The following is an 18197-nucleotide window of genomic DNA, read 5'->3' as shown; positions in this document are numbered from 1 at the left end:
GGGGCAGGAGGTTTAGAGGGGATGTGAGGAAGAATGTTTCCACCCAGAGGGTGGTGGGAATCTGGAACTCACTGCCTGAAAGAAACTCCCATAACATTTAAGAAGTATTTGGATGTGCACTTGCGATGCCCTGGCATACATACCCCTTGATTTCCTGAGATACCAAAAATCTGTCTATTCCAGCCTTAAATGTACTCAACAATGGAGCAGTTGCAACCCTCTGGGGTAGAGAATTCCAAAGATTCACAACCCTTTGAGTGAAATAATTTCTCCTCATCCCAGCCCTAAATGATCATCCCCTCATATTGCGACTGTGCCTCTGTTTTAAATTCCCCCAGCCAGTGGAAACAAATTTTGTGTCTACCCTACCAAGCCCCTTTCAGAATCTTATATGTTTCAGTGAGATTACCTCTCATTCTTCTAGACTCCAGGGAATACAGACCCAATTTACTGAGCCTCTTATCATTGGAAAACCCCCTCATCCACTCCAAACATTCTGCTTCTTGGTTTATTTTGTTCCCTGCAATTCTAATGCCCAGGTAGTGCAATTTGCCACTGAACTTACTGTCATCTGCAAATTTGGATATACAGTGCCTTTTTTTATCCAATTCATTAATGCATATATAGTGAAGAGCTGAGGCCCCAGAGATACCACATGCCATCCCACCAACTGGAGATCATATCCATCATCTCTACTGTCTGTCATGTACCTCCCGACCAATTACTGTCCCAAGTCAGAACACTCTCTGATTCTGTGTGCTTTCAGTTTTAATAATCTCTTGTGTAGAACATTATAGCCTGCCTTTGGAAGTCCGTATGGATACTCCCCTATCCACCAAGTTAGTGACATACTGATAAAAGAATTCAATAAGATTAGTCAGGCATGACTGACCCTTCACAAATTGCTGCTGACTCTGATCAGTTGGCATGTGCTCAGCCAATGTTAATCTAATAGGTTGGTGATTACTGAAGCACTCGTTCCCCTCTCCCTCCATTTTTAAATCATGGAGTGAAATTTCCAATTTTCCAAATCATGGGCACGATTCCGGAATCTAGAGATCTTTGAAAAGTTAAACTTCCTCACCTCCTGTATTTATATCTAGAGCTGGCAGTTTGCATATTTAAATCTCATTTTTCCAATACTATCTAAGTCCATTAATTTTCTTCCACTGATTTATTTAATACTCCCTGTGCTGTTGGTATTTTACTCCTTCCACCACTCTGAAGACAGATACAAAGTCTGCATTTAACAAATCTGCAATTTTCTTATTTTCTATTATAGTTCCTCATAAGTCTGTCTTTAATGAGCTCACATTGTCTTTAGCACACTCCTCCCCTTAATATATTTCAAAAAGCGTTTTTTGTATTCCTCTTTTCATGCTTATTACCTTTTTTGTATCCTTTAGTTCTAGTGTACCGGGTTTCCATCTTTCCCTGCACGTGTATAAACCTCGCGTAAGCCTTTTCTTGTAGCTTAATGTTGGCTGAATCTGATAAAAGAGGAAAGGAATGTGAGGTACGGATACGCAAATCACTGGAAGCAGTGATACAGGTTAATAATGTCATTAAAGGAGGAAGACCAAGTGTTGGGATTCATTGCTAGATAGGTAGAACTGAAAAGCAGAGAAATTACGTTAAACTTGTTTCAAACCATGGCTACACCACACTTGTCGTGCTGTGCATGATCTCCATGTTATAAAAAGAATACAGACGCATTGGACATGGTGCAAAAGATTCACAAGGGTGATGCTGGAAGTGAGAGGATAAACTCATCAGGATAGGCTGAATAGATTGGACTTGATTCTCAAAGAATAAAGATTGAGAATGTTGAGATGTGACCTTATAGAGGTCTTTGAGATAATGTAAGGGTTGATAAGGTAGACATTGAGAAGAGGTTTCCACTTACAGGGGAGACTATAACTAGGAGCTGTAAAGACAGTCACTAATAAACCCAATCGGGAATTCAAGAGAAACATCTTTACACAGAGAGTGGTGAGAATGTGGAATTCTCTATCAGGAGGAGTAGCTGAGGCAAATACAATCGATGCATTTAAAGAGAATTTCATTGCTTAATAGAGAAGTGAAACTGTTATGAGGTCAGTGACCTCTGGCTCTAGCGTTTCCACCTCTGATTCAGAATTTGAAGGGATTGAGCCCCATTCCAAGGCACCTCTGGTGAGAGGAGTGGGACCACTGGCTCTGAATGAAAGGTTGAAGTCTATCTGACGGGTGTGATTGCCCACACGGTAGCAAAGAATAGGTAGGGCCTCTAGCCTCACTTGCAACCCATAGAGAGATGGCATTCCAAAGATAAAGAGTGAGGAAGGCAACGGGAGGCCAACTGGGCTGCTTGTTTTTCAGTAAGTGGCTGTTCAAGAAAGGGAGAGAATTAGGGATGCTCGAGAGAGCAGAATTAAGTGAGGATCAGAGAGGCAGTAATGGGAGGGGTCCAAGAATTAAAGCTAGTGGTACCATAGTGGGATAAAGTTGATATATGTAAGCTGAAGTCAATGTGGAACATTGACAGACTCTTCAAGTTAGGATATAGGTAGGCAACTGAAGTTATCCTTTTGAAGTTTGCACCATACCCTTTTTTGAGTTGCGCTTCTAATTTCTTTAATCCCTTATGCTTTGTGCATTTGTGTACAGAACTCTTATAATTGTCCTCCACCTGCCCATTTATCCTATTGGTTTGTTTCCCATTATGACAATAGAAGGGATGGATTGATAAGATTGGAATTGAATGTGAGAAGAAATGAATGTGCAAAAGGTCAGCATGCAAATGAGACTAGCAGGAATGGGCCTTAACATAGATTGCCATTGGCCAAGTGGTAGTGTGGCTGCGCTGTGGTGTTGCATATCCTGCTTTTAAAAACTACAGCAACCACATTGTCTATATTATCGTTTGAAGGCAGTGAAAAACAATTTGTAAAGGGTGGGGCAGGAGTTAAATATAAGTGATTAAGCACAGTCAGGATGACCCCCATTGCTAAATTCTTCAAGAGTAAACTTAGTATGGTATTGAACCATATTATATGTGAGTATATATATAGATATATATATATACACACACACACACGTGTGTGCATTTTGCCCAGATCAAATCCAGTATTTCTTTGTTTTACCCTTATTCCTGCTGGAACCTTAACCAGCACTAAGTGTCCAGTTTTGCATGGGTCAGCTGCTAAAGTATAATCATGTGCATGGAACCCTGGGTGAAACCTACTTTCAGGAAAACAATGTGTCTGAGGACACTGTCTATACTCATTGCACACAGGGGGTGGGGAAGATGGACTTCATGTGAATTGAGGTGTATTGAGAACTTTTTTTATTTGGCATCTTTTCTGATTTTTGTCTCTGCCCAGCCCCTGAAAGGTATGAATAGTTTCAGCAAGCTTCACAGGATATGACATGTTTTAAAGTCTGTACTTGCACTGGCTGTGTGAATTCTTGGTTCTTGTTCCATTTCCTGTGTGCATGGTTTCAAGAGGCAGTGGTTTTTGAAACAAAAAAAAGCCTTTTTAGGTCATCAGAGGATTGTTGCACAGATCAGATCTTCAGAATATATTCTCATTTACATAGTGGTTTAATACGGCCTAGCATATTGCTAGGCAACATGTACATTGTCTGTGTAGATGGTCAGTAATGTGGGAGACTGAAACCTATTTATGAAAAAAAGCAACCTTTGTCTATTCATTGCTCAGGATTCACAGTGTTAATGGTTTGTGCCTGTAACCCTTTCCTACGCTCTCTCACAAGCATGCTATAAAACATGGAAAAGTATTTCCTTTCCCCCCCTCAACTCCTGAAGGGATTGCTGTTGTTGGGATACCATGGTTCTCAGCCACCCTTCAGTACCCCATCTGAGTGACCATTTGCCGTGTATGAGCTAAGATAGTGAGTGCCAGAAGGTTATTTATTAAGTCTACAATCGTGCACACATTTCAGCAAGAATCACTGAATCGCACTGAATTCTTTCTCTTTCCTAGCCCAGGAATATTAAGCCCATGTAGCACAGTATGGGATATGCTAACTCTAATAAACATGTGCCTTCCTGGATTTTTTCATAACCCACCAGGCAGTGCAGGGTCATTAGCTCTCTGTCCTATTAGCTCTCTCTCCTATGCTGACTGGCTGTACCCACTTCCAAGGCCTGGATAACACTGGCCCATATTCTGTTATTTGCTCAGTTTGTGACCTCATCAGGTAGCAGCAGTTTAAAGGTAGTAGACATTCGATTTAAGCTGCAAAATGTGAACAATAGATCCACGATCCCCTGGTCGTTAGCAACAGTTTAATTACATGTGCACTACCGAGCATTCATTTTAAGCGGCATTCAATGAAGCTGTCGTTGCACTCTGCAGATCAAGCAGAGTTGAAGAAATCCAGCTATGTTTGAGATGCCCATCTTGCTAATATGGCTGCAAACAGGTTTTCTGTGTGAAATTTTAGATTTGGAGCAGGATGTGCATGGGTGGGTGTCAAAGACCACATTCGGCAGAGCTGTGATTATCCACCAGTTAGCTAGCTTGCTGGTGGGATAACCCTCAAGGGCAATTCCTTGGTATTTATTGCATTTCATGTTACAGAACTTCAGAAGAACGATGGAAGAGTCTGTCAGTGCAGGCAGCTGTTACATGGTTTGGTACAGCTCAATTAACCAATGCTTGTGTAATTAGTTTTACAGCTGCATACAGGAAGTTGAGTTATTGTTTGAGATTGTGGGATAGGAGCAGATTCCTGTTTGCAATCTGCATTAAAGGGTTTGTGAAATATCTCACTAGAAAATTAACTGATACATTTCATGTTGTAAACTTGAACTGGAAGTGAAAATCTGGTTTAACAGGGGGTTTGTGTGAGTATGATCACACAGTCGGCACGAAAATCCAAAGTAACTGCAGATTTGGCATTTGCAGGGGAAGTTCTTGCAGCTCCTGCTCAGTGGTGGATGAATGCATTGCCAGCATTTTTAAGACACTACCATATGACAGGGCTTTAGCATTTAATAGGATCATGGCTGATTCTCGACCTCAGCTCCGTTTTCCTTCTCAGTCCTCACTATTTGAAGGGAAATAATTTGCGGGGCTACGGGGAAAAGTTGCTCTTGCTGAGAGCCGGCACAGATTGACGGGCAAATTACCTCCTCCTGTGATGTAACCATTCTATGATTCCATGATGTATCCCTCGATGTCCTTAAACTCTGCACCCAGAGAAAGTAACATTTCAGCATCTACCTGTCTAACCCCCTCAGAATCGCCTCTCATTCTTCTAAACTGCAGAGAGTATAGGTTCAAAATATGCCACCTCTTATCTGGACAACCCTTTCATCCTAAGTAAAGCAAACATTCACTAGATTGATTCTATCTCCAAGGTAAGTATACCCTTCCTTAGATAAGGAGACTAGAACTGTTCACAGTACTCTTGTTGTAGTTTCATCAAATGGGTAAAATGACAGAAGATCAACGGAAGGTGTTCATAAAGAATTTAAAGTGGTACCGAACCAGTTTATACCCCAAAGGAGAAAGAAAAAAAGTTGCCCAGGATGACTAAGGTGATTAGCAGAAGAACCAGAGAGAAGATGAGAAATTTTTTATCACAGGGGTTGTGACCTGGAATTTACTGCGATTGAAAGGGTGATAGGAGTAGCTTCAACAATAATTTTCAAAATAAAATTGGTTAAATACTTGAAAGGAGAAAACATTTATAGAACTAAGGGAAAGGACAGCTGGATTGGAACTAACTGGGTCAGTATGTCAAAGAGCTGGCAGAGGCACGATGGGCCAAATGGCCTCTTGTGTTGTATTATTTTATGATTCTCTTACATGGAGTAGCAATTGCACCATTAACAGACCTCAAGATATCAGTTTAAAGTAATTTCCACTTAGCATTTCTACTTAGTTTTTAATGTGTATTTAAACAGTAATTTCATCCAGGGAATCAGCTAGCGGCTGTATATGTGAGGGACAACAGAATGAACGTTTTCAAGGATTAACAAGTGGTTTAATCACTCATAGGTTACTGACCATCTCTGCTGCTCCCTGTCAGCCTGAGAAACTCTCTTAAACTACCTCCTCTAATGAGCTGCTCATCACTCTCACAATAAAACAAGCACCAAAAATCCATAAGTTTTTGAAATGGTTTTGTTAAATCATCAGCCCCTTCACTCCCAAATATTAACCTGATCTTTGGCACCACTCAAGACACCGGTGGAGAGAGTATCCAAAAATCTATCAATTTTAGTCTTAAATATACTCAATGCCTGAGCATCCACAGCTCTCTGAGATAGAGAGTTCCAAAGATCACCAACAACTTCTATTCGTGTAATAAAATGTATTAAGCACTTCACAGGAGCATTTTAAAGCAAACTTAGACAGAGACATGTTAGTCGATAGTATGGCTTGATCCCTAAAGGAAGGGAGAGGGAGATAGAGAGTCAGAGAGGTTTAGGGAGTGAAACCTAGAGCTTAGGGCCACCAATGATGGAGCGATTAAAATTAGAGATTCTCAAGAGGCCAGAATTAGATGAGTGCAAATATCTTGGCAGGTTGTTGGGCAGGAAGAGAGATTAGAGATAGGGAGGCACAGATTTGAAAACAAGGATGAGAATTTTAAAATCAAGATGTTGTTTGACTAGACGCCAGTGTAGGTCAGCATCAGAATCCTGGAACTCCCTCCCTAACAGCACTGTGGGTGCACCCACACCACAGGGACTGCAGCCGTTCAAAAAGGCAGCTCACCACCACCTTCCCGAGGGCAATTAGGGATGGGCAGTAAAAATGTTGGCCTAGCCAATGACACCCACGCCCCATGAAAGAATTTTAACAAGCTCCGGGGTGATAGGCAGTGTTCTCTGCAACATTCTCCGATTTTTTCTTTCACCGTGCATGGATGATTTGTTTAAGTGCACAGCCTCTTTGTGCCGTAATTCGAAAGTGTGGTCTGCATGGGGGCTTTCAGTTTGCTGCCCCAGTTTAGCCGGAATATCGGTGGTAAGAGTTCTCCTGAAAGCCAGGTGGTGAAGGAAAGAATTGCAGCCAATCTTGATAGACTTTTTACAAGCATTTATTGACAGAGGGTGGAAATTAGGTGCCTCCCAGCAGCAGCAGCAGGAATCGTGGCGGGCGGGGCACTTAACTTGGCAGGAGGCAAAACACCTGCTTCCTGACAACAGGATAAACTGTTGGAATTCTGTTCTTCCAACTTTCAAGGTGGATTAAAGCCGGCTGAGCTTCCTAATGAGCAATATTGGGAACCCCATTTGCATGGATTAGCCTGTCATGAACACTTATTAAAAGGACACCTCGCCGGAATTATGTTCCCCCTCCAGGTTAAGTTCCCTGCCGCTGGGTAATTAGAACGTTCAGCTTTATGATTTTATAAGTGGGTGTACACTCTGCAAGCTTCACTTCAGGTTAGCAGATGTTGATTTCACCTTCATGTTGACCGATCAGTCTCTTTCATATCGGGTTCCAGTAGTACAGGCTGCACTAAGGCTGAGCACGGGAGGCAGAACCAGCAGGGAGAGGTGGGACAGAGACAGGACATAGGGGTGGCGGGGAGAAGGACCAGAGGGAAAAGATGAGATGAAGGCAGGACCGCTTGGGGGTGGAACTAGTAGGGAAATGTGGGAGATTTTCCAGGGCATGTTTAAGAGACTGTCCAGGGAATGAAGCCAGACTGTCAGGGGCAGGTTTAAGGGACTTAGACAGCACCTTCCAAACCCACGACCATTACCATCTGAAAGGACAAGGGCGGCAGACACATGGGGAACACCACCACGTGGAAATTCCCCTCCAAGCCAATCACCATCCTGACTTGGAAATATATCGCCGTTACTTAGAGGAAAGCAAAATACTGCGGATGCTGGAAATCCAAAACAAAAACAGAAAATGCTGGAAAAACTCAGCATCTGTGGAGAGAGAAACAGAGTTGATGTTTCAGATCCATATAACTCTTCAGAGCTACAGAGAAATAGAAATGTGATGAAATGCATACTGTTTAAGGGGGGGTGGAGCAGGTGAAGCTGGATAGAAGGCCAGCGATAGATGGGGGCAAAGAAGAGATTGACAAAGATGTTATGAACAAAAGGACAAAGGCAGTGATAATGGTATGCCACAATCAGCATTATTTTTAACCCTTACCACTACCATGAACCATACGGACTCAAAACGTCAACTCTGTTTCTCTCTCCACAGATGCTCTCAGACCTGCTGAGCTTTTCCAGCATTTTCTGTTTTTGTATTGTCATTACTTCACTGTCGCTGGGTCAAAATCCTGGAACTCCCTCCCTAACAGCACTGTGGATGTACCTACACCACATGGGCTGCAGCGGCTCAAGAAGGTGGCTCACCCCCACCTTCTCAAGGGTAGTTAGGGATGGGCAATAAATAGCCCCTAGCCAGCGTTGCCCACATCCATAAATGAATTTTAAAAAACTTGCAAATGATTATATTCAAAACGTATTTATAAATGTACAGACTATATACAATGAGTGTATACCTGTGCCACCTGTGTGCATTCAATAGTTCTTATTCTTTCTTTGCCTACCATTCCATCTAGGTGCAGCCCTGATATCCACAGCTGGGTGGAGGCAGCCTGCTGACTGCTATGCCCTGTTGACTGAGATGACTTTGGCGGCTGTCCTCTGGTGGCCCGAGGCCTGCTAAGGATCTCCTGCTCAGGTGCAGGTGCACTCCCCATGGCCTGACCTGCTGGAGGCGATGGGGCAGAGAGGTGCTGGAGCAACAGGGCACCCCGGGGTGCCAGGCTGGTGCTACTTCCCTCTTTGGGTGCCCAGTGGCACCTCCCTGACTCCTTGAAGGAAGGGACACCTGGAGGGAGATTGAGGTGCCCCGTCCCCCTCTCACCTAGCCACTGCTGCATTGCACCCATAGCTAGAGTGTTGGTGTGGAGGTCCGAGCACACATCCAGCTGGCCTTCTAATAGACCTGGGTCTTTAAGACAGGCCCCACACTTTTCATGGAGACAACCAAGCGCTCGCATGCCGGAACCACGCCAGCAACTAGAACGTGGACGGAATTTTCCTGCCTTTGGCCCAGTCTGTGGACAGCCTCTGTAACGCTGCCTTATGTTCCCCTGCCTGTCTCTCATCTCCAACAGATCTCTTAGGGCTGAGTCCAGAGGCTTGACCTCTGATCTGGGCTCAGCAGGGACCTGGCCTCCAGTGGTCCTCCCAGCGTCAGAGACTTTGGCTGTCACTGGCTCTGCTAGCTGTGGACCCGTGTCAATGATGTGCTCACCAGATTGTGACCCTGAGCCTTCTTTAGAACTAGGACCCACCGAGGTGTGTGACCTACACTGGTGGAAGGTGCAGATGAACGCTGTGATGATGCGTCCTCTGAGGATATTGAGACTTACTCCTCAGCGCCCCCTTCGAAATCTCCTCCCCCATTTCTTGCGGAATAGAGAAAAGAGAGAGTTAGCAATGACTAAGCAGACTCATACAGAGACTGGATGCACCCTGGGGAAATGCAATCTCGCCTTCTGCACGTGCACAGTCACACTTGCCAGCAAACTCAGCAGCCTCCTCCTGAAAGCTGTTGAGTGAACGAATTTCTGCTGTTCCCCCTCTGGGCTTGGCCTGCTTGCCCTTGTTATGGGCTATCTTGTCCTGAAGAAAGACAGAAGGATTGATTCTGAGGCCATTGGGTAATGGAGCAGTTCAGAAACATACATGACTGTTGCTGCAGCTGCGCCTTCCCAAGTAAGTGTGTAAGAAACTGTGTGTCCTGGAACTAGTATGAAATGGAGAGCTTAATGTGGCTGGCACAGATTCCGTGCTGATGTTCCACCTGCCAGTCATGTGTGACATCCCCAGTGCACTCTAACTCTTTGACTGCATGATGTCAATATGAGAGTGAGTTTGCAGTGAGTAGACGGTTCATTTACCCTGGCGGAGCACAGCAGATCATTAATCCTTTTCCTGCACTGCAGGCTGCTTCATTTTTTGGGCCCCACAGGCACTAACCACCCTGACGACTTCCTCCCAGGCTGCAATGGTCAGACAGGAGGGCATTCTGCCCCCATCCCACAGAAACAGTAGCTCCCACCATTCCTGGACAGCCTGGGGGAGAGTCTCCGGGGAGATATCGCTGGACCATGGGGGCCGCAGGTTGCTTTCTTCTCCTAGACATTTTGGTTGACACAGAGTCCGGAGCACCTGGCCTAGAGTGAGTGAATGGCTATCCAGGTGCCCTTGAAATCTGGCACCTGGACCTTCCACCCCAAAAGGTATTGGCGGGGCAATTGGCAACATCCTGCCTGCCCCATCAGAAGATTCGCCCTGCTTTGCACGGATGCATAATTAAGGTGAGGTAAGACCATAAGACATAGGAGCAGAAATTAGGCCAATCAGCCCATCCAGTCTGCTCCACCATTCAATCATGGCTGATAAGTTTCTCAACCCCATTCTCCCGCCTTCTCCCCGTAACCTTTGACCACAATTTGCATGTGTTCAGCTGTTCCACCACCCAGTGGAACTCATTCCGACTTCCTCGCCCACCACCCGAACTTATATTTCAGAGCGGAATATTCTGCCCCGGGATACACATTACAAACACCTCCTAACCTACACTACAGTTTCAGAAAAAACTGGAAACGCTCAGAAGAAGAGGCAGCATTTGGGGAGAGAGAAACTGAGTTAACATTTCAGATCTGTGACGTTAACTGTCTGTCTCTTACACAGGTGCTGCCTGATCTGCTGAGTGTTTCCAACATTTTCTGTTTTAATTTTAGATTTTCGGCAGCCACAGTATTTTGCTTTTGAACCACAGTTTTAGTCTGTTTCCATTTATGCCCTTTTTCAAATTTGTACCTATTTATACTCTTTCGAGTTATCAATAGTCACAGATTGCAACTCTTTGAGTACAATCACAGTTCTTGGTTTTCCGGGAGTGGGACATGAACCCACAACCCTCTGATTCAAAGGCGAGGGTGCTATGGACTGAGCCACAGCTGACACCTCTGTACCTATTTATAGAAGCACAAGTGAATCTCTTGTTAATGCCCAGCACCTGCATACAATTCAACACAATTAATATACAATTAACAACTAGACTTGTTGCAACTAAGAGTCAGTTCATAGCACCCTCGCCTTTGAATCAGAGGGTTGTGGGTTCATGTCCCACTCCTGGAAAAACCAAGAACTGTGATTGTACTCGAAAAGAGTTGCAACTAAGAGCACGGGCAGCAGAGTTTCGGATGACCTCAAGTTTACAGAGGGTAGAATGTGGGATGCCAGCCAAGAGTCCATTGGAGTAGTCAAGTCTCAAGGTTTAAAAAAAAGCATGAATGAGGGTTTCAGCAACAGATGAGCTGAGGCAGTGGTGGGGTCAGGCGTAGGAACAGGGGAAGCCTGCCAAGCCTGCTCCGCCATTCAATATGATCATGGCTGATCGAACACTTCAATACCTTTTACCCACACTACCCCATAACCTTTTACGTTATTGTTAATCAGAAATCTATCAACCGCTACCTTAAACATACTCAATGACTGAGCTTCCATGGCCCTCTGGGGTAGAGAATTCCAAAGATTCACAACCCTCTGAGTAAAGACATTTCTCCTCATCTTGGGCTTAAGTGGCTTCCCCCTTATTTTGAAATTGTGTCCCCTGGTTCTAGACTCCCCAACCAGGGGAAACATCTACCCTGTCTGTTCCTTTAAGTATTTTGTAGGTTTCAATGAGATCACCTCTCATTCTTCGAAACTCTAGAGAATACAGGCTCAGTTTCCCCATTCTCTCTTCAAAAGCCAGTCCGCCATCCCTGGATCAAGTCTGGCAAACCTTCGTTGCAGCCCCTCTATGGCAGTAATATCCTTTCTAAGGTAAGGGGACCAAAACTGCACACAGTACTCCAGGTGCAGTTTAAACAAGCTTCTATACAATCAAAGCAAAACTTCACTACTCCTGTACTCAAATCCTCTTGCAATAAAGGCTAACATACCATTAGCTTCCTAACTGCCTGCTGCACCTGCATGTTAGCTTTCAGTGACTTATGGACAAGGACACCCAGGTCCCTTTGTACATCTACACTTTCTAATCTCTCACCATTTAGGAAATACTCTGCACATCTGTTCCTTCTACCAAAGTAGATAACCTCTCATTTTTCCACATTATATTCCATCTGCCATGTTCTTCCCCACTCATTAAGTCTGTCCAAACCCTCCTGTAGCTGTTTTACATCTTCCTCACACCACACATTCCCACACAGCTTTGTATCATCCGCGAACATGGAAATATTACATTTGGTCCCCACATCCAAATCATTGATATATATTGTGAACAGCTGGGGCCCAAGTACTGATCCTTGCAGTACCCCCACTAGTCACAGCCTGCCAACACGAGAAACGAGACCCGTTTATTCCTACTCTCTGTTTTCTGCCTGTTAGCCAATCCTTAATCCATGCCAGTACATTACCTCCTACCCCATGTACTTTTATTTTGCTAATCAACCTCCTGTGAGGGACTTTGTTAAAAGTCTTTTGAAAATCCAAGTGTACTACATCCATCCTTTATCAATTTTGTTAGAAACATCCTCAAAAAACTCCAAGTTCGTCAAACATGATTGCTCATTTGTAAATCCATGCTGACTATGCCCAATCAGATCATGATAATCCAAGTATCCATTTATCACGTCCTTTCTAATAGATTCTAGCATTTTCCCTACTACTGATGTAAGGCTGACAGGCCTGTAGTTCCCTATTTTCTCTCTCCCTTCCTTCTTAAATAGTGCGGTGACATTTGCTACCTTCCAATCTTCAGGAACCATTCCAGAATCTAAAGAGTCATGGAGATGGAAATAGGCAGCCTTAGTGATGGCGTAGAATGTGTTTGGAAGCTCATCTCTGGGTCAAGTATGACACCAAAGCTGTGAACAGTCTGGTTCAGGGATGAAGTTTGGAGTGGGGACCAGAGACAATGGCTTCGGTCTCCCCAATACCTAATTGGAGGAAATTACGGCTTATCCAGTACTGGATGTCGGATAAACAATCTGATAATTTAACAATAATGAAGGAGTCGAAGAGGAATGGTCGTGAGTTGGGTGTTGTCAGCGTGCATGTGAAAACTTAACACGGTGCTTTCTGATGGTGTCACCAAGGGAAGCATATAGATAAGTAGGAGCGGGGCCAAGGATAGATTCTTAGGGGACACCAGAGGTAACAATGCAGGAGTGGGCAGAGAAGCCATTATAAGTCATAACTCTCACAATGATTCGAAAGATCAGAATGAGACCAGGCAAATGTGGTCCTACCCAGCTGGACAACAGTGGAGAGTAGGAGGATAGTATTGTGACCTTTGTCAGAAGCGGAAGACAGGTCAAGAAAGGTGAGGAGGGATAGTTTACTTTTACAAGCCTTGAGGGAAGAAGTTTCACGTGAAATCTTTAGCCAGTAGAACCCTTCATTAAGGAAAATAACTTCTGAGGAATGAGTTTGAGAAGAGTATATGTTGTTACAATGAGCACAACTTGAACTCCAAAGGTAGGAAGAATCCTGTGATAAGGTGCCCAGATTGGATGCATGTCTTTGAGCAGGTATGCTCCTGAAAGATGGGCTATTCATAGTGCAGGATAGGTTGAAAAAAGTTTGAGATGACCACATTCGGGTTTACAGTATTATAAAGTGAATTTACACCATTGATAGAGGATAAATCTGTAGCGAAGGGCTAAAATATCATAGCACACAATTTTAAAAATGAGAAAATTAAGAAGGGATATAAACTAACTTGCCCTCTAATTTCTTTTTGGAGTGTGTGAGCGATTTGTTTAAGTGCACAGCCCCTTTTTTTTTGTGTGGCTGTGCACGTGTAATAAGTTAAAGATGCCAGCTTTAGCATGCAAACTCCTGGGCTGTGAGGCTACTCCGCTTAGGAAACACTGAATCAACTTGAAATTCTTTCTAACGTTACAGCAGTGACTACACTTCAGAAGTGCTTCACTGACTGTAAAGGACTTTGAGATGTCCTGACATCGCAAAACCCACAATGGAAATGCAAGTCTTTCTTTCAGGAAAATGGAAGAGTTGTAATATAAATTACCAGAACAAAAGATTTCGAGAAAGAAAGAAGTGAGAGGTATAGGGAGTGGGTTGTAGGTATGTTGGGTCTATTGATTTCTTTCTGTCCCTATGATTGTATCACTTGTTGTCCCGTCACTTATGTGGTCATGTTTTGTTTGAACGCAGGGGATGGATATGAAGTCTGTGCGATTTGTCTGGATGAGTATGAGGAGGGGGACAAACTTCGTGTATTGCCCTGTTCGCACGGTAAGCCAATTCTGTTACTTGTTTCAGTTTATGGTACTGCAGGTGACGGAAGCTGTCTTGGAGCTAAGGAACAGGCAATATGGAACTGCACACTAGGAAGCATTGATATTCAACCAGAATGAAACATGTGGGATAACTTGCAAGGCGTGAAACCACATTGTGGATCATCTCCTTGTTTTCCAAACAGCCCAGCTTTCAGTCTGAAATCTGTGAAGATGAAAATCCTGTTATTTATGTAACGGGCAGCCATCCAAGTCCTTCAAAAATCTACCCCACCAATTCTTCTCAGGGAAGAATTTATTGCAACATGGAAATAATTTTAAGACCCAAAATATTAAAGCAATCTCCTCTTATTTTGCCCCCTCTGTCTAAACATGAAAATGTATTCAATTTGGGAGATTATCGCTATCTCCTGTCTCCTCCACCCTTCTCCCCCCACAATGGGGAATGGGAATGCAGGTGGATGAAATTATTAAGGTAATGAAGAGAAGCTTTGTAAACAAATGCACTGTTTGATGTTGGACTGAGCCAGCGAGCGGAAATGTTCCCGTTTGCTGATGTCATTTGGGGTAGCAGTTCAAGTGCTAAAGTTAAACCCAGCCCTCCTGGGTAATGAAACAAACAAATGTGTTGGTGTTCCTGCCCCTGATCACCATCCAGCAACTCGTGCAGGAAAGTGAATGTGTGGAGAGGTGAGGATCGGATTGAGCCTCCTTGCTTAAATTGCCAGCTAGGGTTAGTTAGGTTCATATAGGAAAATGGCCACAAAGCAAAGTTCCAGATTTCGAACAGCACTGCCCCAGAGTGAGGATATTTTGTGTGAGGCACATGGGAGAGCAGGTTTATGACATTAGCAAGGAAGACTTACTGCTTGTGTTTTAGCACCAGTTACTGCACTAAAGTGCTAATGTCCATCTGTCTCAGAGCTACATGTCTTAGCAGAAGGACCTCTCATCAGGCACTCCCCTGCTAAACTGGAGTATTTCCATTTTACTTCCATTCCTCTTTTGATTTTTGTTCTAAACCATATTAGAAGACTTGACCATGCACATGAAGGAATTGAATTAATTCTTGGTTTCTCTGTATACATTACCTCAATTCTTGGTTTCTCTGTATGCATTACCTCAATTCTTGGTTTCTCTGTATGCATTACCTCAATTCTTGGTTTCTCTGTATACATGACCTCAATTCTTGGTTTCTCTGTATACATGACCTCAATTCTTGGTTTCTCTGCATACATTACCTCAATTCTTGGTTTCTCTGCATGCATTACCTCAATTCTTGGTTTCTCTGCATGCATTACCTCAATTCTTGGTTTCTCTGCATGCATTACCTCAATTCTTGGTTTCTCTGCATGCATTACCTCAATTCTTGGTTTCTCTGCATGCATTACCTCAATTCTTGGTTTCTCTGTATACATTACCTCAATTCTTGGTTTCTCTGCATACATTACCTCAATTCTTGGTTTCTCTGCATACATTACCTCAATTCTTGGTTTCTCTGTATACATTACCTCAATTCTTGGTTTCTCTGTATACATTACCTCAATTCTTGGTTTCTCTGTATACATTACCTTAAACCAAATCTGAGCCTTGCAAAAAAAGAAAAAGACTTTGCATTTTTATAGCACGTTTCATGACCTCAGGATGTCGCAGTGTACTTTATAGCCAATGAAATACTTCTGAAGCTTAATTGCTGTTGTAAATTAGGAAGTGTGGCAGCTCCCACAAACAGCAATATGATAATGAACTGCTAATCATTTGGGTGTTGTTGGGATAAAGACTGCTCAGGGCACTTCTGTTCTTCTTTGAATATTGGTCCTTGGAACCCTTTACATCCACCCTAGATGGATGTTGCCTTGGTTTAACATCACATCTGAAAGACAGTACCTCTGTCAGTACAGCACTGAGGTGTCAACCTAGGTTTTGTGCTCAAGCCTCGAGTAGGGCATCATCTGATTTGGCCAAGAATGATATCCAATAAGCCACAGCTAACACTTAGACCAGAGAACTTACTGGTTCAATCTATGAGCTCTGTCTTAGAGTTGTCTTAGGAACGGTGATATATTTCCAAGTCAGGATGGTGAGCGGCTTGGAGGAGAACTTCCAGGTGGTGGTGTTCCCATCTATCTGCTGCCCTTGTCCTTCTAGATGGTAGTGGTCGTGGGTTTGGAAGGTACTGTGTAAGGAACCTTGGTGAATTCCTGCAGTGCATCTTGTAGATGGTACACACTGCTGCCAATGTGCGTCGATGGTGGAGGGAGTGAATGTTTGTGGATGTGGTGCCAATCAAGCGGCTGCTTTGTCCTGGATGGTGTTGAGCTTCTTGAGTGTTGTTGGAGCTGCACTCATCCAGGCAAGTGGGGAGTATAACATCACACTTCTGACTTGTGCCTTGTAGATGGTGGACAGGCTTTGGGGAGTCAGGAGGTGAGTTACTCGTCACAGGATTCCTAGCCCCTGACCTGCTCTTGTAGCCACAGTATTTATATGGCTAGTGCAGTTCAGTTTCTGGTCAATGGTAACCCCCAGGATGTTGACAGTGGGGGATTCAGTGATGGTAATGCCATTGAACATCAAAGGGCAATGGTTGGACTCTCTGTTGTTGGAGATGGCCATTGCCTGGCACTTGTGTGGCGCGAATGTTACTTGCCACTTGTCAGCCCAAGCCTGGATATTGTTCAGGTCTTGCTGCATTTGGACATGGACTTCTTCAGTATCTGAGCAGTTGTGAATGGTGCTGAACATTGTGTAATCATCAGCGAACATCCCCACTTCTGACCGTATGATGGAAGGAAGGTCATTGATGAAGCAGCTGAAGATGGTTGGGCCGAGGACACTACCCTGAGGAACTCCTGCAGTGATGTCCTTGAGCTGACATGACTGACCTCCACAACCACAACCATCTTCCTTTGTGCTGGGTATGACTCCAACCAGGGGGGAGTTTCCCCCTGATTCCCATTGACTCCAGTTTTGCTAGGGCTCCTTGATGCCACACTCAGTCAAATGCGGCCTTGATGTCAGGGGCAGTCACTCTCACCTCACCTCGGGAGTTCAGCTCTTTTATCCGTGTTTGAACCAAGGCTGTAATAAGGTCAGGAGCTGATTGGCCCTGGCGGAACCCAAACTGGGCGTCAGTGAGCAGGTTATTGCTAAACAAGTGCCGCTTGATAGCACTGTTGATGACCCCTTCCATTACTTTACTGATGATCGAGAGTAGACTGATGGGGCAATTTTTGGCTTGGTTGGATTTGACCTTTTTGTGGACAGGACATACCTGGGCAATTTTCCAAATAGCTGGGTAGATACTAGTGTTGTAGCTGTATTGGAACAGCTTGGCTAGGGGCGCGGCAAGGTCTGGAGCACAAGTCTCGAGTAACATTGCCAGAATATTATCAGGGCCCATAGCCTTTGCAGCATCCAGTGCTTTCAGCCGTTTCTTAATATCACGTGGAGTGAATTGAATTGGCTGAAGACTGGCATCTGTGATGCTGGGGACCTCCGGAGAAGGCCGAGTTGGATTCGAGAGCGTGTGTCCAGACGGCTGTGTTGCCTGCTCGGTGCCAAGGTTAAGAACATCTGCTCTGGGCTGGAGAGGAACTTGCAGTGGAGGGGGAGGATCCAGTGGTTGTGGTCCATAGATAGGACTAGGAAAGAGGTTCTGTATCAGGAGTATGAACAACTAGGGGCTAAATTAAAAGCAGAACCTTAAGGGTAAACTCTGGATTATTACCTGAGCCAAGAGCAAATTGGTGTAGGGTGAATAAGATTAGAGAGATGAATGCGTGGCTCATAGATTGGTATGGAAGCAATGGGTTTTGATTCATGGGACACTGGCATCAGTACTGGAGAAAGTGGGAGCTGTACCGTTGGGACAGTCTACACTTTAACCATACTGGGTCCAGTGTTCTGAC

The 18197-nt window shown here is 44.2% G+C and overlaps 1 protein-coding gene across 1 annotated transcript in view; it reads left to right on the top strand.

Annotated features, from left to right (window-relative positions):
* Positions 1-15880, top strand: part of LOC144672963 (E3 ubiquitin-protein ligase RNF167-like) — a 78241-nt gene extending 62361 nt beyond the window's left edge. Inside the window, exon 9 of the mRNA XM_078534968.1 lies at positions 14204-15880. Within this exon, the coding sequence (XP_078391094.1) occupies positions 14204-14406 (203 nt within the window). The 3' untranslated portion in view covers positions 14407-15880. The remainder of the gene's footprint in view (positions 1-14203) is intronic.
* The last annotated feature ends 2317 nt before the right edge of the window (positions 15881-18197 follow it).

Source organism: Cetorhinus maximus, unplaced genomic scaffold (genome assembly GCF_964194155.1).
Source record: "Cetorhinus maximus unplaced genomic scaffold, sCetMax3.hap1.1 HAP1_SCAFFOLD_174, whole genome shotgun sequence".
NCBI lineage: Eukaryota > Metazoa > Chordata > Chondrichthyes > Lamniformes > Cetorhinidae > Cetorhinus > Cetorhinus maximus.
The sequence above is the reverse complement of the archived record's forward strand: the minus strand, read 5'-3'. Positions and strand labels throughout refer to the sequence as shown.